The sequence below is a fragment of the Danaus plexippus genome, chromosome 5 (genome assembly GCF_018135715.1).
Source record: "Danaus plexippus chromosome 5, MEX_DaPlex, whole genome shotgun sequence".
Classification (NCBI taxonomy): domain Eukaryota; kingdom Metazoa; phylum Arthropoda; class Insecta; order Lepidoptera; family Nymphalidae; genus Danaus; species Danaus plexippus.
The window spans coordinates 1,642,329-1,668,811 of record NC_083539.1 but is presented as its reverse complement, the minus strand read 5'-3'; the positions used below and the strand labels follow the sequence as shown (position 1 = coordinate 1,668,811).

Here is a 26,483-nt window from a genome sequence, read left to right as displayed (position 1 = left end):
TTTTTCTGTTTCATTCACCTTATTTGTATTAAACGGTTAACTAATATCATATGCTATTATTTATATTTCATGATAATGTTTACAGATTTTAATAATTCTATAAATTATAATATTTAATTTAAAATTTAATTTAAGGGGTATTCTAACATTAATCCATTGTTGCGATAATAATATATATTTTTTTATTTTATTATTTGCATTTAAACGGGAATATTTTATATATTACACTAAAATAGATTGGAAAAATGTTTTCTAACACTGCATAAATGTTTTAGTGTGTAAAAGTGCTAGTCTCCTTTCATAATAAAGAAAAAAGTTGTCTATTATTTAAAGATTGCATTTTTTACCGCAGATGGCAGCACAAAAAACTTCATAATTTCGTCGCCAGAGGGAGATAATTGGTTAGCCTACTTGAAGCATCCGGGAACCTCGCCATAGTAGTAGACATGGCGGGTATCAGCCTGGCTAAATGACGAAATAAATTTGTTTGCTAATATAAGAACGTGTTAATTTCGTAGAAAAAGTGTTGATACTGAAAGACTAATTAAGTTATATTGGATTAGGACAAAAATGCAGAATGTCGGACAGTCTGAAAATCGAAATATCGATAAGGTGAATGTGCAACTTGATGTGGTAAAATCATCCACTCCTCAGAGTTCGGCTTCGAGTCCGGCCAAATCTGAAACCGAAACGTATTCGGGAGCGCCTGCCAAATACATGACAGACTCTTCGGAAAGCGAGGATGACTCTGTATCTGAGGTAAAACGTGTTTTGTTTTCGGCTGAGGCGGTGGCAGTAGTAAGGGATTGTGATTATCTGTACCGCTAAATGCTGCTTGGACATTTTGTACATGACATGATCATACAATTTCTTTTTTATACAAATATTGCCATTTGTTCATTTATATTTCCTCTTAAACGTTAAAATCGCGATGCATAGAGAAATTTAACCATTCTAGTTACGGTACAAGTCGCTTGCCAAATATTCCGTAAAACGTCAGAAAGTCAAAGGTACATACGTCTCACTGAGTAATGCATGAAATTATTTATGCCCGTCGCTCCTAGACGATATTCAATTGATTCTTTGTAATTCTACGAGACGGGCTCAATTACCGTAAGACACTTTTCATTGTCTATTTGTGTTTTGGAGAGGGCTCATACTACGGTGGCCATGTTTCCTAAATCACATGCATAAGTCAATGCAAAGTGCTGAATATTGTGGTTTTGTGACGTTATTTCAACATGAATACGAGAATTATATAATTTTTGACTGGATTAGTTGTCATTATCTCGAACGATGTTGTGTTTTGTGTCTTCATGCGTACACGAGTCTTTCGCTGTGGCCGCAACGATTCGCGCAAAAATGTTGGCTATTGGTGAATTACAAGGACCATTTTCAGAATCGTTTAGTCGTAAGGTCGCCTACAAGCACCACATTGTCAGTATGTCTCAAATTTTTCTCATTGGTGTTATAGATCTTGCTGGCTTGTTTGTGCCTTAGCAGGCCAGACCTGTTGGTAAGTGGAAGATGTTACCGGGTGCAGATGTAGCTTCACCAACACCAATAGCTTGAGCAGTTGGAGTGCTTAACTTGCATAATGTGTGCCTCGGATACATTACAATATCATATTGTTTTGTTTTTAATAATGAATGGTCCTTGTGATTCTAACATACATAATATATGCATCAGCTTTCATTGCTTGTTTACAGTGCTCAGATTTTTTCCATGATTATTTTTAACGGTCTGTTTACACTACATTAAGATATGAATGATGACTAACATATGAAACTAACCTAAAATTTTTCATTGTTAATTATTAAACATAACATACAACTGAATTATCATATATATATAACAGGCACAATATATGTTTGTTTGTATGTTAACAAATAGCTTGGGTGTTAAATTTTGTTTGTTGACATAGTAAGTTCTATTTACAAATTAAGCATATGTAGAAAAATATCAAAACATGTTTATAGTTATAATACATCAGTGTGTAATAATATTTTAAGGCGGAGATGGAGGAAGAAGGTGGCGGTACAGAGTCGTCTAAGTTCCTTCTGTCTCACGATGACCCCGAAAGGGCCGTTGACCCTGAGATGCAGGCTCGCCTCGAAACACTTTTAGAAGTTGCTGGTGAGTTTTAATAAGTTATTTAAATTGCCTTGACAATGTTACACACAGCTAACACTATATACCAAATTATATGCATATTTTATAAATATGTATACACATTTAATTTTTTTCATATAGTATCTCTTCTTAGTAGTCGGATATTATTCAAGTAAAATTGAAAATCGGACTAAGTATAACTCCGTAATATGACATGTCTGAGGCAGATCTTAGAAAATATCTTTTTTAAAGATGACTCAGATCAACTTATTGCTGCATTCTGTTACTCTATATCGTAACCATAACAAAACATTCTCGATTAGAAAAAAATATATATTTATCATTCATAATATATATATATATATATATATTAGTTTTGTACATATAATCCAATGTCTAGTTATAACCTGATAAAGCAGTAACATGGCTTGATTATATTCGATGACCTCAGGCCTCATTTTTATATTGTAATCAAAATGTTCCTTTGTTAATTATTTCATATAGCACATGTTATTGTTATGCGTTGATCAAAAACAATTAAAATTTTGTTATAAATTTTCATTGACATGTACCAATTTCATAGACATTTTTTTTTATTTATTAAAAAAAATGATTCTTTTTTAGTATGCATTAGTATAAGATGAAATTATATACTATGACTGAAATATATTGCTGTGTATGGTCACGTAATGGGTTATTACTGATTGCATAGTAATTATTTTACATGAAATTGTCATAGTACTCAAAATTTTTATTCATAAACTATGTTTAAGGATTAGGTTATGCATGATTTTCAGTTTCATCTTAAAAACCTTGTCTTGTATATAATATTTATGTTATTCCTTAGACATTATCATGTATTGTTCATGGTATAAATCAACAGCCTTTAGGGTCCATCAAAAGATTAAGTAAATTTTGTTGGCAACCCTTACATAATAACACCTTGCAAACTCCTTGATTCATTGTTTCTTAAGAAAATTAGTTTCCTGAGACCTGTGAGTGTCTCACATTCAGCAGCTATCTTAAAGTACGTCTAATAACTTTAAATGCATATTTTTCATTTGGCATCAAGTGTAAAGAGTATATTGATTCTCTATTCTTCTTATATCAAGAATTTTTTTTAAGTCAAAGGTATACCAACATAAGAATTTTTGGCAATTTGCGGTGATCTTGAGGATACATTTCTTACGTTGGTAAGCCTTACATAATTTGACGATATGCCTTATGATGATACTCTTGAATGATATTTTTTAAATATTGATATACAAATTAGATTGTTTGTACCTAAAATATTAAATTCCTTTCACTTAATTTATGATAATTTTTTTATATATAAAGTTAACAATAAATTAACGCTTTCATAGTGTTACAAAGATTCATTCGTTCGTTGTTGTTCGTTCCCAATGATAATCCTGTCTTTATATAATTTAAGTCCAATGCGAGCCTCTTCATATAATTTTTTTTCTCTGATATTACAAGAACTTCTTCATTTGCTATATCCATATATAGACTTAAATCTAATGATTGGAATGTCTTATTTCTATTTTCATAAATTGTTGTCCCCATCAAGCAAAATTTTTATTAATTATATTCCATTAAATTTATCTATATTTTATTATTTTGCTGCACAAGTTTAGAATCTAATATACTCTCTAAATCCAGGATGGATGATAGGCAGTTCAAGTAAAAATTAATATAATATTAAAATTATTACTACTAGTAATTATATAAATTACCTAAACACAATGTGCTTTAAATTGATCAGAATTGGACGTAAAAAATTTACAAATTTTTATGTAAATAATGGTAAATACATAAATATATATAAAATTATTATAATATTCAAGGGTTTCGCGAGTAGTATTTCGATATGAAAATTATAATAATATTTATAATCTTTAATAGGAGTCTTATAATTATTCCGACAATTATAAGATAGTTTTAAAGTTAGTACCATTAAAGAGCGTCGAAAAACCAAGCCCCGTACAAAATCAACACCGCCACACACCCGTGGTACGTTCCACATCACGCCAGCCAGATGTTGCGCGCATCAGAGTAAACATTTTAGTACATATAACCTTATATTGTACATTATTTTCCTGTGATAAAAAACATTTCAATAGAAATACATACATGGTATAGTAAAAGAAAAAAAAATTGACGCTTAAAATTCTTAGAATAAAATTTAGTGACTTTTTTTTTTATTTACTAATACGTAAACTTACTAAAAGTATATATATATTTACTATTCTCGACATATTTTTATTCTATAATTTGTATTAGTGAATAACGTTAAGTATAATTAAAAATCGCTTGATGCGATGATGGCGTACGCCCTACCTTGACCTTATGCAGTTGCAAACTAGGCTCTATTAACTGAAGTCTGAAATCGATCGCTAAAATATACGTTCAGAAAACTGATCATATATATAATACCATTTTATTGCCATTATTAACTCGGATCTCTTGAGAGGTTAACATAAACCATCCACGAATTAGTGACGGTTTTAATAGATAAGTCTAAATGGTCCTTGAGGGCATATAAATAAGAGTCATGTTTGCTTAGCTTCTACCCAAGCTATTGTTTTTTATTTAGCACTGATAAGATTGCACTTGAAATATTTAATAGAAATAGCAATTTGGAAACTCTAGCTATTTATTGTATGAGAGTTAGTTTTCATTATAATCGGATAAAACACATAGTCAATGTCTTAGACTTTATCATAACGCATAGCAGAATTTTTTGAACGGGCGTTTTTATGTTATCGTGAGAATACGTGTGTCGTGCAGTTGTGCTTCACGTAGTCTGTTGGATCATTAAAAAACAAACTGGATACATCTAAATAAAGATTTTAGTATTTTTTATGTCTTATATGTTTGAGCATTATCATAGAAAAAAATATCTAGATATCTTAATTTTATAAAGTAAACAGGGTTCGAAAATATTATAATACAAGAATTTGTCGTTCACGTACGAATTTTTTTTTTTAACATATCACATAACGCGACCGAAGCCACGGGTGTGAGCTAGTTATATAATTGTAGCATTGTATGTAGCTTGTGTTCCGAGGTGCGGTATTATGAATGTATGTTGCAAGTCACTTTATTGTTTTTAATTACCAACAACTCATCGCACGCGGTTTTCAGTTATACAACTGCTGGCCGCGTCTTCGTCTGCTCGGATGTCGGTTGATCTGAATAAAGCATATCCCAACTAAGTTTCTAATTATTATTATCATAGAAATTGTTTTAAGCACTAAGTCTTATTAATTGTTCAATGTCCTTTCGTACGTCAGTTGACCTCTTTTTTGGCATATTTAACAAGGGATATAAAAGTTGTAAGTGACATCCGCCTAACTAGCGTCACAAGCTTGGCTTTGTTTCACCACTTATCAATAAATCAAGAATTGTATGGGGCCAGATGATATATATTGTGTAATTTCTTGAAGCATTTTAAATGCATTATTTGTGCAAAAAATTACGGACAATTTTTTACTAAAATATAGATTTTTTTAATTTTAAGTTAAATGTTATACAGATTTTCTATTACAAAACTGATCGTCGTGGGCTCACGTGGGTAATATTAAACTGCGAGAAGCAGACGAGTCCGCGGGCGGCGGCTAGTCAAATGACAGTTAAATCATGAGGGCGTTTATAACCGGAGTAATTAAGTTTTACAAACTTGATTGTTCCAACTTTGCCCTTGTAGTATTTCCTTTACACGGCTTGCATACTTTGATAGTGATTGGTGGCCGAGAATTTCTCAAATGCGGTGGACACTTCCTATATATATAAAGAAATGTCTACTATGCATATTATTTATTGATTGAATGAATCAAGTCTAGTATATATACAGTAAGACCGGAAGAAAAATTTTGTCATTATATTTTACGGCGATTTTACGTCAGTGGATTATAATTTTATAAGTTATTATTATTGTCACGTGACCTTAATGAATAATAAAAAGAATCTGCCGACACGTCTAAAAATATCCGAAGCAAACATAAGAATAAAACTAATGATATACTTTCATTAGTATGAAATTGATATATTATATTATAGATACATTGTATATCAGTTTGAAGGTCACGTTACTGTTACACTGCGCCCGTCAATTTTTTCAAATGTCACTCCCAACTAATGACATTTAACAATCATAGTGAGCGGAGCAGTGTTGACTTATTAATAAATGGACTTAACTGAATATGGCAATCCAATTGTAGTTAGTACTCACTGTTTTTGGTTACATAATCTGTGTATAACAGAGTAACTTAAAGATTTTTTTTTGTTGTTGCATAAATTATTTTTTAAAGTACGTTAATTTAATTGAATCGTTTTAAGAAATTTCTCAGACTACGTCGAATTGACTCTAAGTCATAAATCCAATAATACTTTTTCTTTTTGTCTTTTTTTTTCTCAACAAATGCAGTATGCTTATATGTTTATCAATACACTAGTAAGAACTGTAATAAATAAGCTTCTATAAACACATTTCTATTATGTGCCGATGTGGTACATTGGCTTTAATGTCACTTAACAATTTACAAAATAATAAATACCGCAGGCATAGGCAAGTTGTCCGGTGAGGGCAAACACCTAGCGGACCCCGAGGTGCTCCGTCGACTGACGTCTTCGGTGTCGTGTGCGCTGGACGAGGCGGCCGCGGCCCTGACGCGCATGCGCAGCGACCAGCCCCCCGCCCACCATCGACACCACCATCAAGATAAACCGTGAGTAACGCGATATGGGTGTGACCTCACCAGGATCGCTCCAGACTTCCGAACCCCCTCAACCCCTCCAACAGTTTAAACTGGATTGGACTATTCATCATGATGTTAATCCGAGATTGAGTGTTTCGTCTCTCGGTAGGTCGCGATCGAGTCGACGATTCTCGCACCGAGCCGATCGAGCGGACTCTGTGATCGTTGAAGCTTTGATCTTATCTGATTATAATGAAGCAGTTGAACGTACAAATATAGTGTACTGCCTGTTGTTTATGTGATTTTTATTTCCAGTACTCAGTGTGGATCCACGGCCACGGGGACTACACCGACGGCCGCGGCGTCCGTGGGCGCGGACGGGGCTCCGTCGCTGGCGGAGGCCTGCTCGGACGGTGATGTGGGCACGGTGAGGAAGCTGCTGACCGAGGGCCGGTCGGTTCACGAGACCACTGAGGAGGGCGAATCCCTACTCTCGCTGGCCTGTTCAGCTGGTTACTACGAGTTGGCTCAAGTTCTACTGGCGATGCACGCGAGCGTCGAGGACAGGGGGATCAAGGTGATAACGCTAGTGTCAATTAGAGAATTGTTATATTGCTCTGTAAGGTAAAACTTCCTAATTAAGAATGGATCCTTCCATCAACTTTTAAGATGCCGTTTGGTGTATACAAAATTATTATTAATTTAAATATCCTCAAGTATAATCACAAACAGAATCAATACTGCTCTCGACTTATTTTAGATTAACGTCGTTTTTATGAACATTTGTGTTGAACTAGTCATTTGTTAGTCACGAATACCTTAGTTGGAGTCACTGCTTATGTTATAACGGTATGCCTCGATCGCTGTTTTAAATCTAAAGAGTCAAACACTAACTATAAACTATTAGCCAAAAAAGTTTACTTGTAATTTTTAACATATAATCATTATATAGATGGATTGTATGTGATTATTGCATTATAAGTTCTTAGTTATAGAAGAAATGTAACATTTTAATGTAATTTGTATGTACAGGGCGATTGTACGCCGCTGATGGAGGCCGCGAGTGCCGGTCACGTGGACATCGTGAGGCTGCTGGTCGCTCACGGCGCCGACGTCAACGCTGTCTCGGGCTCCGGGAACACGCCCCTCATGTACGCCTGCGCCGGCGGACACGAGGACTGCGTGCGGGCGCTGCTCGATAACGGGGCCAATGTAGAAGATCACAACGAAAACGGTCACACGCCGCTCATGGAGGTGGGTGCTAGGGATCGATGGACAGAGATTAATTTATAGGAACTCGCCAATACCAGTGACTAAAGACAATATACACTTTCCGCTGTACATAACGCACTCATGTGCTCTGTCCGTAATACATGTCTGTTAAGTAACGCAGTCGTTATTGTCCTCACTGTATAATGTATATTATAGGATAATTAAATATCATATTGTCTGAATATATAGTTGAAGTTACTCAGTCCGTTCTAGCTTTTACACTACATCTGTTGGTTGTATTTTGCGAACAACAAAGCTAGTTAACAATAACATAGAGATCGTTTTAAGTAATAAAATCATTGACGCAGGCCGCATCAGCCGGTCACGTGGGCGTCGCGAAGATCTTGCTGGAGCACGGCGCCGGCATCAACACGCACTCCAACGAGTTCAAGGAGTCCGCCCTCACGCTCGCATGCTACAAGGGTCACCTGGACATGGTCAGGTTCCTGTTGGCGGCCGGCGCCGACCGCGAGCACAAGACTGACGAGATGCACACCGCCCTCATGGAGGCCAGCATGGACGGACACGTCGAGGTCGCCCGGCTGCTGTTGGACTCTGGAGCACAGGTCTGTCATATAAAGACCTAAGCATATTGATATTTACACATAGCATAATCAAATCGGTCAATTTTCTTTGCACTTCCTCCGTACTTGGGACTGTACATTGTAAAATTTTACGGTAGGTCAATGACATTAATCATATAAACTATTTGTCCAACAAAGATTTTAAAGACATAATTGATAGAATAAAAAATTCCTTTGGAGAGAAAAAAAATCTTCTAAAAATAATTTGAACATAATTTTTATATGATGACCAGGTTAACATGCCGACGGACAGTTTCGAGTCTCCGCTGACCCTGGCGGCGTGCGGGGGACACGTGGAGCTGGCTATGTTGCTGTTGGAGAGAGGCGCCAACATAGAAGAAGTCAACGACGAGGGATACACGCCGCTCATGGAGGCAGCTAGGGAAGGTACAGGACGAGAGCGTACTATATAAATATATATTGTAGTAACGAACACTCGCTATGATGATAAAGTCTTATCATTTGTGCGAGATGTGCAATCGTGTAACCTGCCATGGTGATGTGGCATAAGTAACTGAATAAACGAAAGATTTGACAGATGTCACCGAGACAAAATGGCCGCAAAAATCTACCCGCCCTTATTGGAAAACCCTTTATATATCTGTATATGAAAGTTTGATTCATATAAAAAGTTTCACCTTCACACTAAATACTGACAGTTTATAGTTTTTCATGGATATATATTTGGTTCATAAATAATAAGGTCACGAGGAGATGGTGGCGCTGCTGCTCGGTCAGGGCGCGTCCATCAACGCTCAGACCGACGAGACGCAGGAGACGGCCCTCACCCTGGCCTGCTGCGGCGGCTTCCTCGAGGTGGCGGACTTCCTCATCAAGGCGGGGGCGGATGCGGAACTGGGAGCTTCCACGCCGCTCATGGAGGCCTCGCAGGAAGGACACCTGGAGCTCGTACGGTTAGTCTGACGGTTTCGACCACTTGGATTCCGTAACATTATTAATCCATGAATATGAAAGGGTTCGCTTTATTTTAAAAGTCATAAATGCAGAAACTATGTTAGTACAACGGGATTATATGTCGAGTACTATCTATGTATATGGTCAGAGATAGTGTTGATAATTTAACACGGTCGTTAGATACCTGCTGCAAGCCGGCGCGGAGGTCCACGCTCAGACGCAGACGGGCGACACGGCGTTGACGTACGCGTGCGAGAACGGACACACGGACGTGGCGGACGTGCTGCTGCGGGCCGGGGCGCTGCTGGAGCACGAGAGCGAGGGAGGCAGGACGCCGCTCATGAAGGCCTGTCGCGCCGGACATCTGTGTACCGTGCAGTTCCTCGTGGGCAAGGTGAGGGTGACACACACAGCCACACACAATAATATATTCAGTTCAATAGGTTCAGCTGTAAATCTCTTCCGTTCCTACAAACTTTTCCTGTCATTTTTGTGTTAACTGACAGGGTCCGCTTTAAACTTAAGACCAAAACGTGTACACACACTTTATTTTGAAGTATTAGAATGACCAAATAATCATACCAAATTTGATGAGTTTCGCTTACCGACACCGAGGTTGAAAATCCTATATGAATATAAAACTGTCGTTTACCAAGGGTGCTGACGTGAACCGCATGACGGCCAACGGGGATCACACGCCGCTGTCGCTGGCGTGCGCCGGCGGACATGCGGACGTGGTGAAGTTCCTGCTGGCGTGCGACGCCGACCCCTTCCGCAAGCTCAAGGACAACTCCAGCACACTCATCGAGGCGGCCAAGGGCGGACACACCACCGTCGTGCAGCTGCTGCTAGACTACCCCCACTCCCTCATGTTGCCCAGAGGTACACAGATTATATATATATATGTATACTTGTAATATTATAAAAGTGAATGTTTGTTGCTCTTTCACGTAAAATATACGAGTAACATATAGGCTTTCCTATCGATTTCTGTGTAATTTGCACGGAAACGCATTACACCAGTTGTGTTTACTAAGTCTTGTGACACAGCTAATAGATGTATCTAATAAACACTCTTTTAGGTACATGATATGTAAATTAAACCGTGTGTCAGTAATTCATATGAACTAATGCAACCTCGTGTCTGTAGGTAACACGGGTACGGAGGAGAGCGGGGGTCTGAGTTCCGCACAGGCGGCGGCGCTCGGCCTGAGTCACGCCCCGGCGCCGGGCGCGCCCAGCCAGCGAGCGCTGCTCCCCGCGCACGCACCCCCCTCGCACCCTCACGCACATGCCCACCCTCACGCGCACCCCCCGCCGCACGCGCATCCCTCGCACGCCGCTCACCCCGCGCATCCTGCTCACCCCGCCCTCCCCGCGGCCGCGCCGCAGCAGGACGTGCCACCCAACTTCGCCAAAGTCTATTTGGACGGTGAGTTCGAGTCGCCATGGGTTCTCTCGCCTGTCCGTCTTACGACGTGATTCTGACCAGAGATATTTTAAATGATCAGGAAGAAAGAAACAGGCGAGCGGCAACGGTACGGTCCAGCCGGGCGTCCCCGCGCATCCCCCGGCCGGGGCGGCGGGCGCGGGGGCCGGCAAGCACAAGTGCGGCCGCAAGCAGCGTCCCGCCGCGCCGCACTCCGACCACCACCTGCCGCCGCCGCCCGACATACTGGAGGACCATGTACGTACCACTACTACTCGTACTCATACCGCTGTCAATGACAGGCCGACGGGGCCTCGTAGCCTAAGACGTCACGTGAGGCCGTAGGTGAAAACTTGTGATACATACACTTCATATAATATATATAAATCGAAGCGTCGGTCGGCCAGGACTCTCCGGACCATCCTTCCATCGTCACTTGCTAGGTCCGACCCGCCCCTCGCATGCCTTCTTCACTAGCCGAGTCCCCTTAGCCCTCCACCGCCGGCCCCTCCTAGTCGGTTACATCATGCTTTGGATGACATCGAGCTCAACCCTCGGTCGGGGGTCAATTTGTATGGAATTAGTTCTTGATTAAGTTCTTGATTAAGTTCTGCTCAGCTCTGTGCTCTGTGTTGGATACACCGCTGTATTTGTTTATGTAATAACCTATCGTTTTTGTCTACGGCTTCACCTGTATTCGTCACTTGGGACTAACTCTACGAAGACAGGGCTCTTATATGACTGGTCGATCTACTAGAATAATTTTAGTGAAGAAAATTAGTAAATACAATAAATTTAAGAAAAGTCTATTTTAGCCAAAAAAAATTATCCCTTTATTGTGATCCCCGTGAAATGTTTTCGTACAACGAACATACAAATTGACCAACGCTCGTCATATTTATTGGCTTAATATTAAAATACTATCATTCTGTGCTTGCTTTCCACGGTGTAGATGTGCAACCACGACGTGGTGCACAAGCATAAGCTATCCCTCCCGCCCGGCTTTACTTGGAAGGATGTTAACAAGAAATTTAAAAATAAAAACAAAGTCGAAAAAACATGCAATGTGAGTGGAAGCGTTTATACGATATCATGTGTAGTTGCTTCTTTAACATGTTTATTTTATTATTTGTTTGCCGATCACGTTGTTTGATTCACTCCTTGGTTATGTTCCGTTCTGACCGCTCCTTAGTATCCTTAGAGTCACGTAGAGCATGCCGGATGGAGCTATGAGCGGACTGGCTCCTCACCCCACGTCTGTTGTATCACGATTAGCTTGTATGGGATGTCTTGGATAACTGACCTTATGACTTATATCTATAAGGGCGTTATTGTTGTGTAGTTGGTAGAGCGACGCGTGTTTGTTTTATGATTATTTTAAACCTATTATATATTTCAGAGGGCGGACGCGCTCGCCGGTCAGCCGAGGAATGAATCACTGCCACCGACTGAGAGGACGATGCTGGAACTAGCCGACGCCTCCGGTAAGGCCCGCCCGTTCGTTCTCACAAGGAATACTTTATATACAACCAACACACTATAAAGTTTCCTATTTTACTGTCCCTGTCATTAAAATCCTGCCGAATAGTTTGCAACATCCGAAAAGTTTAGCCAATTGACTTCTAATACAAAATATTGGAAAGAGTATCAGATGTATTGTTATTAAATGAGTACTATATCACCAAGGTCCACCGACTCTCGCCTCGTCAGCTCTGCACGCCCTCGACCTGCAGTACTGCGCCCAAGGCAAGTCGCCGTTCACAATCATATACGTGTCTAACAAGTGACCCACGTGGCCACTGTACTCCATAATATTACGAAGCCATCAAAAAATATTCACCTCCACATTTCTCCTTAAATTCATCTCCCACGGCGTAGTCCATACTTTGAAGATAAATAAACATATAAGATATTGTCCGACACCATAAGTATTAAATAACCCCCACTCCGTCTCATCCATCTCACTGGACTATTGCTTTGTGAAACATAAAGCAATGAATTATACGCATTCTGATTATCTGTAACCAGCCAGGGGTCTAATTATTTTGGTCGAACATTTGATTAATAACACTACCTTCGTGTCGTCTGTTCGTATGTAATATATATGTATGTATATCCGCAGCACCCCCTGTGGCGGCGCCGGCGACGCCCCCGTACCCACCTCCTCAACAGCTGTTCCCGGTGCAACAACTCTCCACCAACCTCAACCAGGTGACCATTTCACATCATCACTATCACACCACCGCGGGAAGCGGACCAAATGTTTTGTGTCCGTATAGGTTTCAGAATCGTTCTTACCAAGCCACTCCACAGTAAGCATCACGATCTCGCATAAATTAATTTTACCAAATCCCAAAAAGCTGTTTAATGTTATCTAAATAGAGCACTTCAATACAAGATCGTCCGCGCGTTAAGGCGACTCGCAAGTGCGCTAAGTACGGCTGCAAGTTCTTTCTGCTAGAAGCCCTCAAACGACTCGGTGGACGTATTAGTGACGTCGCGGTAATTGTCGGAGACATACATACATACATACATAGTGTTATGAGTCTGTTGTATTACTGTAGTAGTCGGTCACTTTGAATTATGACATGTCAATAAATGTATGTGTAACAAATGCCATCATCGAAAAGTAGCCATCAGATAATAGATACAGAATAAACTCGTAATAAAACCACTTAGACGAACTAATTGATCATTCATTATAGAGTAGAAAATTTTTGGCGGGAAAACGTAGCTAGACATTAATTCATAAATTCAAAATCATGTAAAAAACATATTTTTATTAATGAGTTAAAATTATATATCTATTGATGAGTATTATTATATTCCAGCAACAGTTGCAAGAGCTTCAGCAGCAACAACTCCAGCAGCTAGCTGTACAACAGCAACAGCAGCAAAAGAAGCAACAACACCAGCAACAGCAACAACAGCAGCAGCAGCAGCAACAACAACAGTATGCACAGGAGATGCAGCAGAGGCCTGAAGCATACGTGCCGCAGGTATAAAAATATTGATAAGTATTTCTAATGTCTCGTAATTTTAAATTAATATATTCATATGTCAAAATTTTAACCAATTCATATAATACAGAGGCTTAATGTTGAGAGTTACATATTGGGACTGTGCTTTATATTGATTTAGTTGTTGTTTGATGATTGTCAGTCTCCGGAGGAGGGTGGGTCGGTGGAGGCCCGCGAGCTGGGCGCCGTCCTGGACTACCTGCAGCGGGAGGTGCCGTCCCTGGTGGCTCTGCCGCCCAACGAACTGCGCTCACTCGTCCTGCAGGTACACAAACACACACACACTACATGAAAGTTAATGCTTTGTCGTATTAAAAAATTTTGCAGATCAAGTTTGATCAATGTAATATTTATAGGTTATTTTCCACCAGTATTCACATGTGGGAGCGTTTGAAATGACATTACTTCCACATGCAATATTAGACCCATTCCTACATTCATCTTAATTTATTTTTTTTAATGTGTGGCCTAATTAGGAGTGATCATATAAAACGTACGTGTACAGGTGATGCAGCAGAAGTCCCACGAGATCCTGTCGGGGAAATGTGGCTCAGAGGGCACGGAGGGTGAGGGGGATGGGGAAGGGGAAGGCGAGGGAGAGGCGGAGGGCGAAGGAGAGGACGCCGAGCGTGACGAGAGACACGCCAGGAGGCTGCTGGCCGCCGCCGAGGAGGCGCTGTCCAGCGACTGGCCCGCTGTACTCGTCGATGTCACGGTACTATCACTCATACACGTTTGCTATAAACTAGTTTTTCTTACGAGATATTGTCCGCGTTGTATCTCTACCTGATAGTACTTATACAGCTATAACTCTAATATTACACTATGTCAGGGTGCTCCGGCCTGCCACTACCGTCCTCGGCCTCCGTCCCCTTCGCTGGAGTCGTGCTCGCTGGGCCTGACCCCGGCCCCGGCGCCCGCGCCTCTAGACAACCAGCCACACTTTGCTCTGCCACCTCCAACACTGCCTTACAACGACTATAGGTAGTTATTACACTATACGTAGGAATTTATATTTTGATTGTATACCGGCGGGTCAGAAGTATATGAAGAAACGAAAGTTTAAAACTTATAAACATTGAGTATAATATGCGTGACAAACATTCTGGATTATATATATATATGACGAGTGTTATAGAAAATTAGCTAAGATATGGTATTTATACTAAACATCATTTCAAAATTATATACATATTGACTCAGAGGAACAGGAGACGAGCAAGTGTGTTGTTTTTATTTTAACTAACGTTAATAACGTGTTATTGTATAGATCATCAACGTTCGGTCCCGCGGCGGGCGGAGCGTCGAGCGGAGTGGCGAGCGGAGTGGTGGGCGGCGTAGTGGCGGGCGTGGCGGCCGGCGTGGCGGGTATCAATGCGATCGGTCCCGCCGGCTCATACACGCCCGCGGGGACTCCGCCTCACACGCAAACCCATTCCAAGAGAGAACAACACCACCATGCCAACAACGCCGCGCTCAAGAAAAAGGTTAGAAACATAACATACAAGACATGCATGTGGAAAACGATAACAAACTATCATATATTCAAATCACTACATAAAACTGCCCCAGTGGATCTGTCAATCTACATTGTGCCTAACGATACTTGATACGTTGCAGGGTCGGTTCGCGGGCAGTTCCCGGAGTCGTGTGGAGTCGTCTCAGTCGCAGGCCGCGCCACCCCAGCCCGCGCCGGCCGCCTACTCCGCCATGGATGTGGACGGAGAAACGGACTCCAACCACGACACGGCCCTCACCCTAGCCTGTACCGGCGGACACGAGGACCTGGTGGAACTACTGCTGTCCAGGGGCGCGGACATCGAACACCGGGATAAGAAGGTAGGAATCAATGTTATGTTGTTTAGCCTCATCAAGTATTAGATCATATATATATTAGTTAGAATAATAAATAGAGGTAGCGAAGTCGTTGCTACAAATATATATCCATAACAATATGCAATTATCCAGTTAAATAAACAGGTATGAACACTCTCGACATACCTCGTCATGCATCTTTGATACTCTTCACTATATAAGAATTACGTTGTCCAGGGCTTCACACCTCTTATCCTGGCTGCCACGGCCGGCCACGAGAAGATAGTGGAGATCCTGTTGAACCACGGCGCGGATATCGAAGCTCAATCGGAAAGGACGAAGGACACCCCGCTGTCTCTGGCCTGCAGCGGCGGACGTTATGAAGTAGTGGAGCTGATCCTGAGCCGAGGAGCCAACAAGGAACACCGCAACGTGTCCGACTACACCCCGCTCTCGCTCGCCGCCTCCGGGGGATACGTCAACATCATACGACTCCTATTACACCACCAGGTAACAGAAGATATGACATTTACATTTTTTTAACCTGTGGTCACACATGTTTAACTAAGATGTTGGGAGCTATATAGATTTGTTCTACATTTTTTTAAAGTAAATAATTAATCAATGATCTCTGCAGCACACAGTTTGTATTATTTAATACTATATTGACTCATATCCTAACCTTTGTTCAGGCGGAGATAAACTCCCGCACGGGTTCCAAGCTGGGTATATCGCCTCTGATGCTGGCGGCCATGAACGGTCACACGGCCGCTGTGAGACTGTTACTGGACTGCGGCTCCGACATCAACGCTCAGATAGAAACCAACAGGAACACGGCGCTAACACTCGCCTGCTTCCAAGGTACAGCGCGGCGCATCATATGAACGTTGTATATAGGAAATGATGGTTGCTTACAATAATAATTCCTTTTGATAATAGATTGTTAAAGTGCTTGGATTATATTTTATCCATATTCATATAATATAGCTAGTACACAATCTCCTAAAATTCATTTTTTTTTATTAAAAAAAAATAACGCTTTAAAACTACTATATAATTTTGAAATCTTTATAGATATGAAAATTCAAATCTTAATTCAACTGCTTTTTATTGTTTCATCTTATATAATTTTCCAAGTAAATAATCTGTGTATAATTTGAACACGCTTAATGTTCAGGGCGTCACGAGGTGGTGAGTCTGCTATTGGATCGGAAGGCGAACGTAGAGCATCGCGCCAAGACCGGCCTGACGCCTCTCATGGAGGCGGCCAGCGGAGGATACGTGGAGGTCGGCCGAGTCTTACTGGACAAGGGCGCTGATGTGAACGCGCCCCCAGTCCCATCCTCGAGAGACACAGCGCTAACCATCGCCGCTGATAAGGGACACACCAAATTCGTCGAACTTCTACTGCAAAGGTAACGTATGACACACCAGTCGTTCACAAATGGTCTGTTAGTTATTACTAACACGTTTTATTTGTATACGAATAATAAGTAAAACAGTAAAAATAAAAAAAAGTATAATTAAATCCTCAAAGTTTTGTCACTAACTGTGTCACAAAAACTATTAATGTTTTAATAAAAAGCCATTACTCAAAATTTATTCAATAAATATATCAGTCATAAAATTTCCGAAAATATATATTTCAATAACTTGGCAGACGAGCGGCTGTAGAGGTGAAGAACAAAAAAGGCAACTCCCCGCTGTGGCTGGCGGCTAACGGCGGACATCTGGCTGTAGTGGAGATGTTGTACGCGGCCGGAGCGGACATCGACTCTCAAGACAATAGAAAGGTAATATGGATAGGCGCTTGGCTCGACTGGCCCGGCGATAGTCACGTAGGATGGTTGTCAATGTTTGTTAACTTTTAAAGGTATCCTGCTTAATGGCCGCTTTCCGAAAGGGACATACTAAAGTGGTCAAATGGATGGTCGGCGTCGTAACGCAATTCCCCTCCGACCAGGAAATGACCAGGTTAGTGGTGTTGGTGACGGACTCGCCTAGATTAATATCCTATGCTAATAGCACACATTAATTATGAGAGACGTCACTATTACTTTTGAAAGTCTTTGAGATGTACAAAACTAAAAATTTATAAAGAAGATTATTAATGCAAACTTGTGAACAGGTATATCTGCACGATATCGGACAAGGAACTGCTGGAGAAATGCCAGGAGTGCGTGCGGGTCATACGAGCGGCTAAAGAGACGCAGGCCGCGCGCGCCAACCAGAACGCCACCATACTGCTGGAGGAGCTGGACGCTGAGCGCTGCAGGGAGGAGTCCAGGAGGCAGGCGGCGGCGCGGCGTAGGGAGAGGAAGAAGAAGAAGAAGATGGAGAAGAAGGTACCTACCATCACTCACACACGTAGCTATACATACATGAGACTGTATATAACATAGGATTTAACACGATATAACCTTGAGTGGTTCTCAACTACTGATTGGTATAGTATAACACGTCCTGTAATTGTGATGTCAGGAGGAAAGGCGCAAGTTGCAGACGGAGAACGAAAAGAACACTCTGTACTGCGAGAAGGCGCTGGGAGAGTGTTCGGAAGGAGGGGAACCCGACGACGAGCCCGCGGCCAGGGAGGAGGGCGACTCCGGCATAGACGCCAACTCACAGGTATACAGGGTGTGGCAATTATGAAACACGGGTTAACACAGATTCAGATTCAGATATAAAATAAAGAAAAAAAATCATTGACTCCAACAGGATCAGAATCTGTTATATCCAGAAGTGAATTATTTTTTAATGTCCTTCTCAAACACTGTTATGAGACATATATTAGATACAAGTTGCGTTAAAGATAGATTAAATCCATATACAAGGTGTTTAACAATATGCTATATAATCGCAGGGCTCGTGCTCCTCCTCGGACGTGAAGGCGCCTCCAGCTCAAAGTGCCAAGAGCAAGAAAAAGAAAAAGGAAGAAAAGCCAGCGCCCGCCCCGACACAGCCGCCGCCCAAGAAAATACCAGACAAAGTCAGTGTACAAGCGTTTCATTGACAATTTACGTTCATGATTCAAAGTGTCAGTCCGACGATTACACTTTAAACTCCATACCAGTGAAATTCTGACTCAAAAAAAGCTACTACAGATTTAAATTAAAATCTCCTCATCGTGTACACGCAGACACAATTGTGACTACTGTTATTCTTCTTGAAGTGTCTCAAAAGATACGACTTCGCTTGGCCGCTGCGACTTAACTCGAAGAAGTTGAAATTATGAATATAATTAAGTCAATTCGTGTTTTCTTCAGGTGAAACTGAAAATAGACACAAAACCCGAGAAAGAGGTCCCGGTGAAGGCGGACAAGAAGCTGGAGAAAGAAAACGTGGCACCCATCTCGCCGCCCGCCACGCCCGCCAAGCCCGCCGCGGACAGGAGGCCGGACAAGAAGGACAAGTGAGTCGGGTTATACACGTATAGGCAATATATAACGACATTCAGCAGCATCCGCTGGAGATGGGTTTGAACCTGTAGCCTTAGTCCAAGCTTGCATCGTTACACTACTTACGGAGCGTTAGCCGTTTCTCATCCAATTACATCCTTTAGTAATACATCGTGCGAGGATTTATGAATAAAAAACTGTATAATATAACTGTCCGTATGTTGTCGAACGATGCAAACTTTACTGGGCATAGTAGAATTTCCGATACATCGAGGTCTATCCGGATATAGATTTTGACAGATCGAGATTGCTTTAATAATAAAATAAATAATAACATGTTAATACAAGGAACTTTTTAAAATTCGTGTCGTCTTTTTAAAACGTGAATCATATAGTACGCTAGTGTTTTGTATGTAGATTACAAAAGAGTGAAGTTTGATTACGTTCAATATGAATCGATACAAAGCGCCTCACGCTCGTGGTGTTGCAGGAAACCCGAAGAGGACGCCAAAAACATCACAGTACAGAACGTCAAGTATGGAAATAACTCGCGGAAGAGCCAAGTGTTCGAGTCCAGCAGACTCAACGTGGACAAGGACGACGACGCCGGCGACAAAAATAAAAAGAGTCACGCGGCGCTGCAGTAAGTCGCGGCGTTCATGACATCACTCGGCGGGGAATTGGGCAGGTCGTTGACCCGGTTACACGGGTCCGCGGGCGGGAAAATAAACATAATGTACATGTTTATCGTGTACATCTGTTTGATACTTTATGTACTAACAATATACCGAACGAATTCAGCTTTTTTCATAATAAAAATATGTTGATCGGTATTGTGAGACGTGTGACGAACGTTAAGTTGCATTTAGTACGACGCCGCCGGCCTGGAGTAGGGCACTTAATTATTTTTTTTAATATACGTACATTTTAATCATAATCATATGAAGTTTAGTGTGAAGGAAACGAAAGTTAGATGTGGAATATTAATATATTGTATTAATTCAGATGGGAGGGCGATAAGAGCACGTCTCCTAAGGCAGCCAGCGCCAGCGTACGGCGAGACGAGGGCTGGAAGGAGGTGGTACGCAAGTCCTCCGTCCAGACGCTCTCCACACTGGAGCCGGGGTTGGTTGTATTTTACTTTTAGTTCCGAACTTGCTGGTTATGTATTTTTTTCTGGATTGTAAATTGATTTATTTAATTAATGGTATTGCTATCTTTAGTCATCATTACAATGTTTTAACAGATGCAAGAAAGTATCAGTGGGCGCTCACGCTATATCCCGTGTGATCGGACGAGCCGGGACTAACATCAATGCCATACGGTCCGCCACTGGAGCTCACATTGAAGTAGACAAGCAGACCAAGGGCCAGGGGGAGAGAATCATCACCATTAAGTGAGTTGTATATATATGTATACGTATTTGTATGACGTATATGGAACTTACAAACAGCTGGCTTTAGTCCAGCTCTGCCCCCTAACCAATTTTTGAATAGGTCTTAACTATTTTCCTTACATTCTTATATAACAAGTACAGACATCGAAACTAGTGAATCCATGAAATTATAAGCATGGTTTTTGTCTTTGTAAAATATATTTAAAACCACGTTTGGAAATAACGAAGTCAGGATCGGACGGTTGACACGTTGTTGATGATCTTCATCAATGTCACACATGATATCTAAAAGAAATTTTGAACTTCAGTTAATGTATGTTGCGCTCTGTTCTGTGTGTAAGTATTAAGTTTGTATTACTGTAATAGAAACAAAATTGTAATGTCACGTGAATCTTCCAGAGGGTCATCGGAGGCGACGAAACAGGCTGCGAGTCTTATAGCGGCCATGATCAGAGATCCTGAGGCCGACATCTCGGCTCTGTTACCGCGGGCCAAGCTCCCGCCCCCGCAACCTGCGCCCGCGCATCAACCGAAGCCGAAACAGACCCCTGTTAAGGTACACATTGAACATTTAACCAATGAACTAATATCAAATGTGATAGATAGTGTTATAAGATACATGCTTTATCAATATAATGAAAGGAAATATTATACCAGTCTAAGTCCTTGACAATTTACGTTTCCTAACCGCTTAAATTTTAAACGATAATGTCTCTTCACTTCGTTAATTTTTACTCTTTGTTTAAAAATGTGCTTTGTGAATTTCTTTACATCAGCTGTGTATGTTACAGATGCCTATGACTGTGAGTTCGATTGTGGGCGGGTCACGAGCGACTCCGCCCAGCCGCTCCAAGCCTCACACCAGCACCAGGCCGCCCATGCCCAGACTGCATGCTCATGGTGGGCATTTATATCCATTTTTACATAGTTTTTATTGTTCAGCCCTCTAATAGCTACAGACAGCAACTAGGCTCTACCAAGTGTAAATCTATATGTTTGAAAAATTCATATAAAGTGATATTGTAATGAAAAATACTTCTCTATTTTAGCTATACAGCTGCCAGAAAAACGTGTTTCGAGCGCTCCAGCCGTCACCACAACCACGTGTACGACGGTGACCTCTATCAAGACCGGCGCGCTGTCCTACACGGGCGCTATCGTCGGCGCCAGAAGTCACACGTTCGCAGCCAAGTTGACCGCAACGCCACCCGCAGACAGCAAGCCGCGACCCACGCCTCAGGTACGCCAGGATCGAGAGGAAAGTCAACCCGCGTGAAATGTTGTTCATAATATGTCGGCAGATAATGTTAATACACGTCCTATAAAACAATGAAGTAACTTTTGCAATGGTATTGAGCAGGTGGTTCCGAGCAGTCCGGCGGCCAGCAGCAGCAGCACCGTCGTCTCCTCGCCGCTTAAGACGCGCGACACACGCGAGCCTCCGCCGCGCGAGGCCCGCGAGGTCCGAGAGGTCCGCGAGGTACAGGCCCGGGAGGTGGTGAGGGAAGCGACACCAGAGACACACAGACTCGACGACGAGCCAAGGATCCCACGCCCGCACGCTGATGCGCTACAAGTAACATTCGTACATTGAATCCTATGCCATCGGCACATCCTTAGTATCTCACAGTTTTATTTTTCCATTGAATAATTTTTCTATCAACAGTTGAGTCCCGATAACTCGAGCACATGGAGCAATGAAGACATCCCAGTCAATACATCCGCTGCCCTCCATATTAATACCACCCCACAGGTAGACCATGCAAATATTACTCGGCTAGAATAGTTGCATAGTGGGCAATCATTCATATACAAACCAACTACACAGCAGGATGAAAAAAATTATAGCTTTCACAACTATCATGACAAGTAGCCGAATATGTTTTGCCAATAATTAGGAGTTTAGTAACAATCTCTATATTATATATATTGTACCTTGTAACCTATGAGCAGGTGGCGGGCGGTGTGGGGGTCGTGTCGGGGTCAGGCGGAGCCCAGGAGTATTCCCTGTTCAAGGACCTCTCGGGAGGATCCGTGGCCATGTGGGCCGATCACAACGTTGACCTACCTCCGCCGCAGGTACGGAGATATATCTTATTCAGAACTATTAGAAAACAAATCTACTTCAAAGTGACCATCGACAACACAACTATGAAGAGACGTCCGTCTATGAACAGTATTATAATAAGACATCTGATATCAAACATTACATAGTCATCAAAATTATTCCACAATTAAAGATATATATGTATATGGAAATGTTACTTCTAATTTTAATGTATACTCGTTGTCGTTCCAGGCGGACGCCAGTAAGGCCCCCGGGTACCGCGGTGGCGGCGGCTGTTCTCCGTGTTCTCGCACGTCCTCGCACGGCTCCACTCCCCCTCCGCCGCCGCCGCCCCCCTACCACCATCCCATGCCTATCGGTACATTCACCGCACATACATTTATTGTATACCCCTTGTTACATGTTCCCAAGCCTTATAATCGATCTCGTTTCAGGCAACGCGGTCAATGCCATGGACATGAGCGGACTGTCAAGAAACGGGCCTATCTACCAGGACAACTCACGCAATGGACACAACATGATGGCAAGTGTATTGTATTGTATAAACAAGTTTACATTTAAAGTTCCTAACAACAGAACCTATCACGTGTCTGGTCATCATCTCGTCGATGGCTAGCTTATGATGTTTGCTCGTGTCGGCAGGTGGGTATGTCGAGCGGCGTGTCGCTGTCTGGTCTCGGCTACGTGGGCGTAGAGAGCGTGTCGCGTCTCAACCCGCGCGCTCCTGACTTCGCACAGAGACATCCTCTGCTGCAGCACCAGCAGCACAAACATGCCGCACAGGTTATTACATACGAACTAAAAACTTTTCCCTCGAACCTATACACAACGAGCCTTTGACATAATTGCCATCGTGCATGCTATTGACTGTATAATGCTACTAATATTTTGAAATTCCAAAGTTTCTGAATATGTTTGTATCACGTCTAATCTACTGAACGGATTTTCATGAACTTCCCAATTATGTAGCTCAGAGACATAAACCTATGACATAAAGGGTGTGTTTCGCAGTGACCAGAGGTTGCAGGAAAACTACTAAAACTTACGTATATGTATATTATAATAAGAATTACATATTAAAACTTATAACCTATACCTGATTGCCCCGATGCTAGTACAGCAATACCATTCCATAGCTTGCATGGTATCAGGAATCTCCTGGTTCACACGGCTTGGTGCGTTCCGCGGAGTCAGCGGCGTCACTCGTTATATGATATTTTATCCATACAACGATGTTGCCCCGGCGATGTTCCTATATTTTTTTTAATATGTTGTGTCTACGTAACATATTGTCAGCTATAGAGTGTTATAAAGAAATGCAGACAAATTAACATTTTAGTTGTTATATTTGCAGCAACTGTTTTCTGGAGCCGGCGGCACTAGCGGCGGGAACCTGAGCTCGCTGCTTATGTCGTATCAGCAGGGAGCGCCCAAGATGCAGCACGCGCCGCCTCACCACCACCATCCATACCAGGTACAATCAGACTTGATCGATCTACTCTCTGTATTATAATGAGAACATTACGCGCAATACAGGCTATATTATCTGTGGATATAGGTCACATGTATCACTTGATTGTTCAATATAGTCTCTACTGGACCGCGGCGTGGGCGTGAACTCGGTGGGCAACGTGAGCGGCGTGGGCGTCGGCGTGGGGTGGGGCGAGGAGGAGGAGAGGAAGCCGCGTCCCATCGGCACGGAGCGAGCGTGGAAGATGACCGCGCCCGACGACTGGCACCACCATCACCAGCACCACCGCACAGACCACGACAGATACCAGGTGACACATACTACACCCTCTTGGAAGAATATGAATCATTTTATACTATTGAATAAAAGTTAACTTTGTGAACTATACTATACTGCTCGGGTTCGATTCCCACCGGACTAAAATCATCTTGAAAACTGGTTGAATAAGTGAAACCTTTGTATAATTTCATTAATATGTGTCCCTAATCCAGACGACACAGGGCATCAAGCTTCAAATTCTTTATTTATTACGAGGTGGTCAAGAAATGACATACTTTAATCTGTTAATTATTTATTAGTTTTTTATTTTAAGTAATTATCAAGCTAAATGGCGTTACTTTGTTAAGCAGCAAGGAGTAAACATGGGCGGCGTGGGCAGTGTGGGCGGCGAGGGTGGTTACGGCGCGGGCGTGGGCGGTGGCGGCGCAGCCACGGCCGCCGCTCTGTCTCTGATGCACGCCCTGCCGCTCTCGGCCTGCCTGCCGGCCTACCTGCCGCCCGGCGGCCTGCCGGACCACCATCACTGGGACCAGCCGCCGCACCACGCCACTGATAAACAGGTACCACACTACGCTGGTACTCCAACCCTCAAGAGAAATGTCTGAGCTCCGATGTACTTACCATTCATGTAATTAATATTCTACATGATTAGCAGTCCGGCCGCTCGGGGTATGCGTTTCTGACACCTGTCAGGCGTGAAGGCCGTACAGTGAATGATAATAGTTATTTAAATAAATCTAATATTTTCCTATACACTACGCGCGTTATGATTTCTTCTCGCCTCCCCGAGACCGCGGCTGCTGTAAAGGAACCGAAACGTCGGGAGTATGCAGTTTAAAATATTCGTAATAGAGAACGCGCAGTAAATCCTAAAGTAATTAGATTTCAATGACTACTCTCGAAAGTCTTAGATACCATTATAATAATACTTCTATTTAATTTCATTGTTTATTGCCTTCTATTCAGTAATTTATTTTCATTTATCATATCATTATTAAAGCCAACTTCCGTCATAAACCTGTAAGGGCGCGGTTTGTAGCAGTCTTTTAAAGGTTGTTATATTTTTATTTATTAATCAGTTATTAAAAATATTATTCTAATATTGAAAGCTTTGATTGTAAGCCGGCGTTATTATAATAAAAGATATTAAAAAATTGCCTTAACCGTAGTCAATTCAAACTCATTCGCCCCTTCAAGAAAATGTCAGAAACGGTAATGGTCGGTCTATGGTAGGAACTGACCTCCGGGTCCACCGGGTCTGATATGATATGTGATGTAATATTTTTTTTCGATTCTTATTATACAGTACTTAGTATATGCATTTCGTTATTTCAGCAGGCCTGGAGCAAGTGGAGCCACTAGAGCCGACCGTCTCACTGCCTGCAGACCTATCCCACGAGGATTATATATAATTGTAACCCTTGGAAACGGTGTAGATATTAGTGAGAAAGAAATATATTATACAGATTATCTATATAAATAATAGAGAGAATGTCCTATCGAGAAGATAACTACTTATACTGTACGATCGACTGAAGTGAGCATTAAACGATTCATTATAATGAAACTCGTGAGGGGAGAGGGATGTAGTTTTATTTGTAACCGCCGTCGACGAGAGCTCGGTTTAGACAATTTATAGATAGAGTCGGCTGGCGTAGAGCGGAATGAGATTCCGCACGCGGACCTTCTATACATGTTTTACACTACATTATAGCGTAACACGGCGTCGGGGCCGACCGGCGCGCGCCCGGGGCCCGCGGCCCGCGGCCCGCCGCCAGCAGCGGACTAGTGAAGGTGTATTAATGAAATTGCTTGTACATGAAGATTAAATACCATATATTGATGCACTGTAACCAATGGTGTTTTTAATGCCACCTGTTTTTCAATGATTCTTTTTTTTTTATTAGGTTTATTTGGCTAATGTTTATATTTGTAAGTAAATTATTACCGAGGACTTGCTATGTCTCGAATATTATTAAAGCAAAAAAAATAATAATGCGGTAAGTTCTAGGCAAATAAACCGT

At 41.9% G+C, this 26,483-nt stretch overlaps 1 protein-coding gene across 10 annotated transcripts; it reads left to right on the top strand.

Annotated features, from left to right (window-relative positions):
• Positions 1-393: 393 nt before the first annotated feature.
• LOC116768998 (ankyrin repeat domain-containing protein 17) lies at positions 394-26,312 on the top strand. Of its 10 annotated transcripts, none has more exons than XM_061529469.1 (48): positions 394-759; positions 1,475-1,516; positions 2,013-2,136; positions 6,677-6,842; positions 7,128-7,389; positions 7,845-8,066; positions 8,393-8,650; positions 8,902-9,055; positions 9,372-9,582; positions 9,764-9,977; positions 10,240-10,465; positions 10,734-11,015; positions 11,095-11,270; positions 11,965-12,078; positions 12,412-12,496; positions 12,699-12,758; positions 13,135-13,223; positions 13,850-14,011; positions 14,175-14,297; positions 14,538-14,747; positions 14,865-15,016; positions 15,303-15,519; positions 15,653-15,871; positions 16,085-16,357; positions 16,540-16,708; positions 17,025-17,262; positions 17,508-17,640; positions 17,721-17,821; positions 17,976-18,192; positions 18,329-18,475; positions 18,711-18,836; positions 19,114-19,259; positions 19,736-19,888; positions 20,251-20,370; positions 20,492-20,641; positions 21,041-21,197; positions 21,433-21,541; positions 21,691-21,881; positions 22,002-22,217; positions 22,308-22,394; positions 22,595-22,720; positions 22,941-23,067; positions 23,144-23,232; positions 23,352-23,492; positions 24,064-24,183; positions 24,299-24,490; positions 24,807-25,019; positions 25,795-26,312. In XM_061529469.1, the coding sequence occupies exons 1-48, from the start codon at positions 571-573 to the stop codon at positions 25,819-25,821; spliced, it is 7,725 nt and encodes a 2,574-aa protein (XP_061385453.1). In that variant the 5' UTR covers positions 394-570; the 3' UTR covers positions 25,822-26,312. The 10 variants fall into 10 exon arrangements, with proteins under 10 accessions (XP_061385453.1, XP_061385454.1, XP_061385451.1 ...); XM_061529470.1 differs by having other exon boundaries at positions 13,844-14,011; positions 18,350-18,475; XM_061529467.1 differs by having other exon boundaries at positions 13,844-14,011; positions 24,810-25,019.
• Positions 26,313-26,483: the final 171 nt, after the last annotated feature.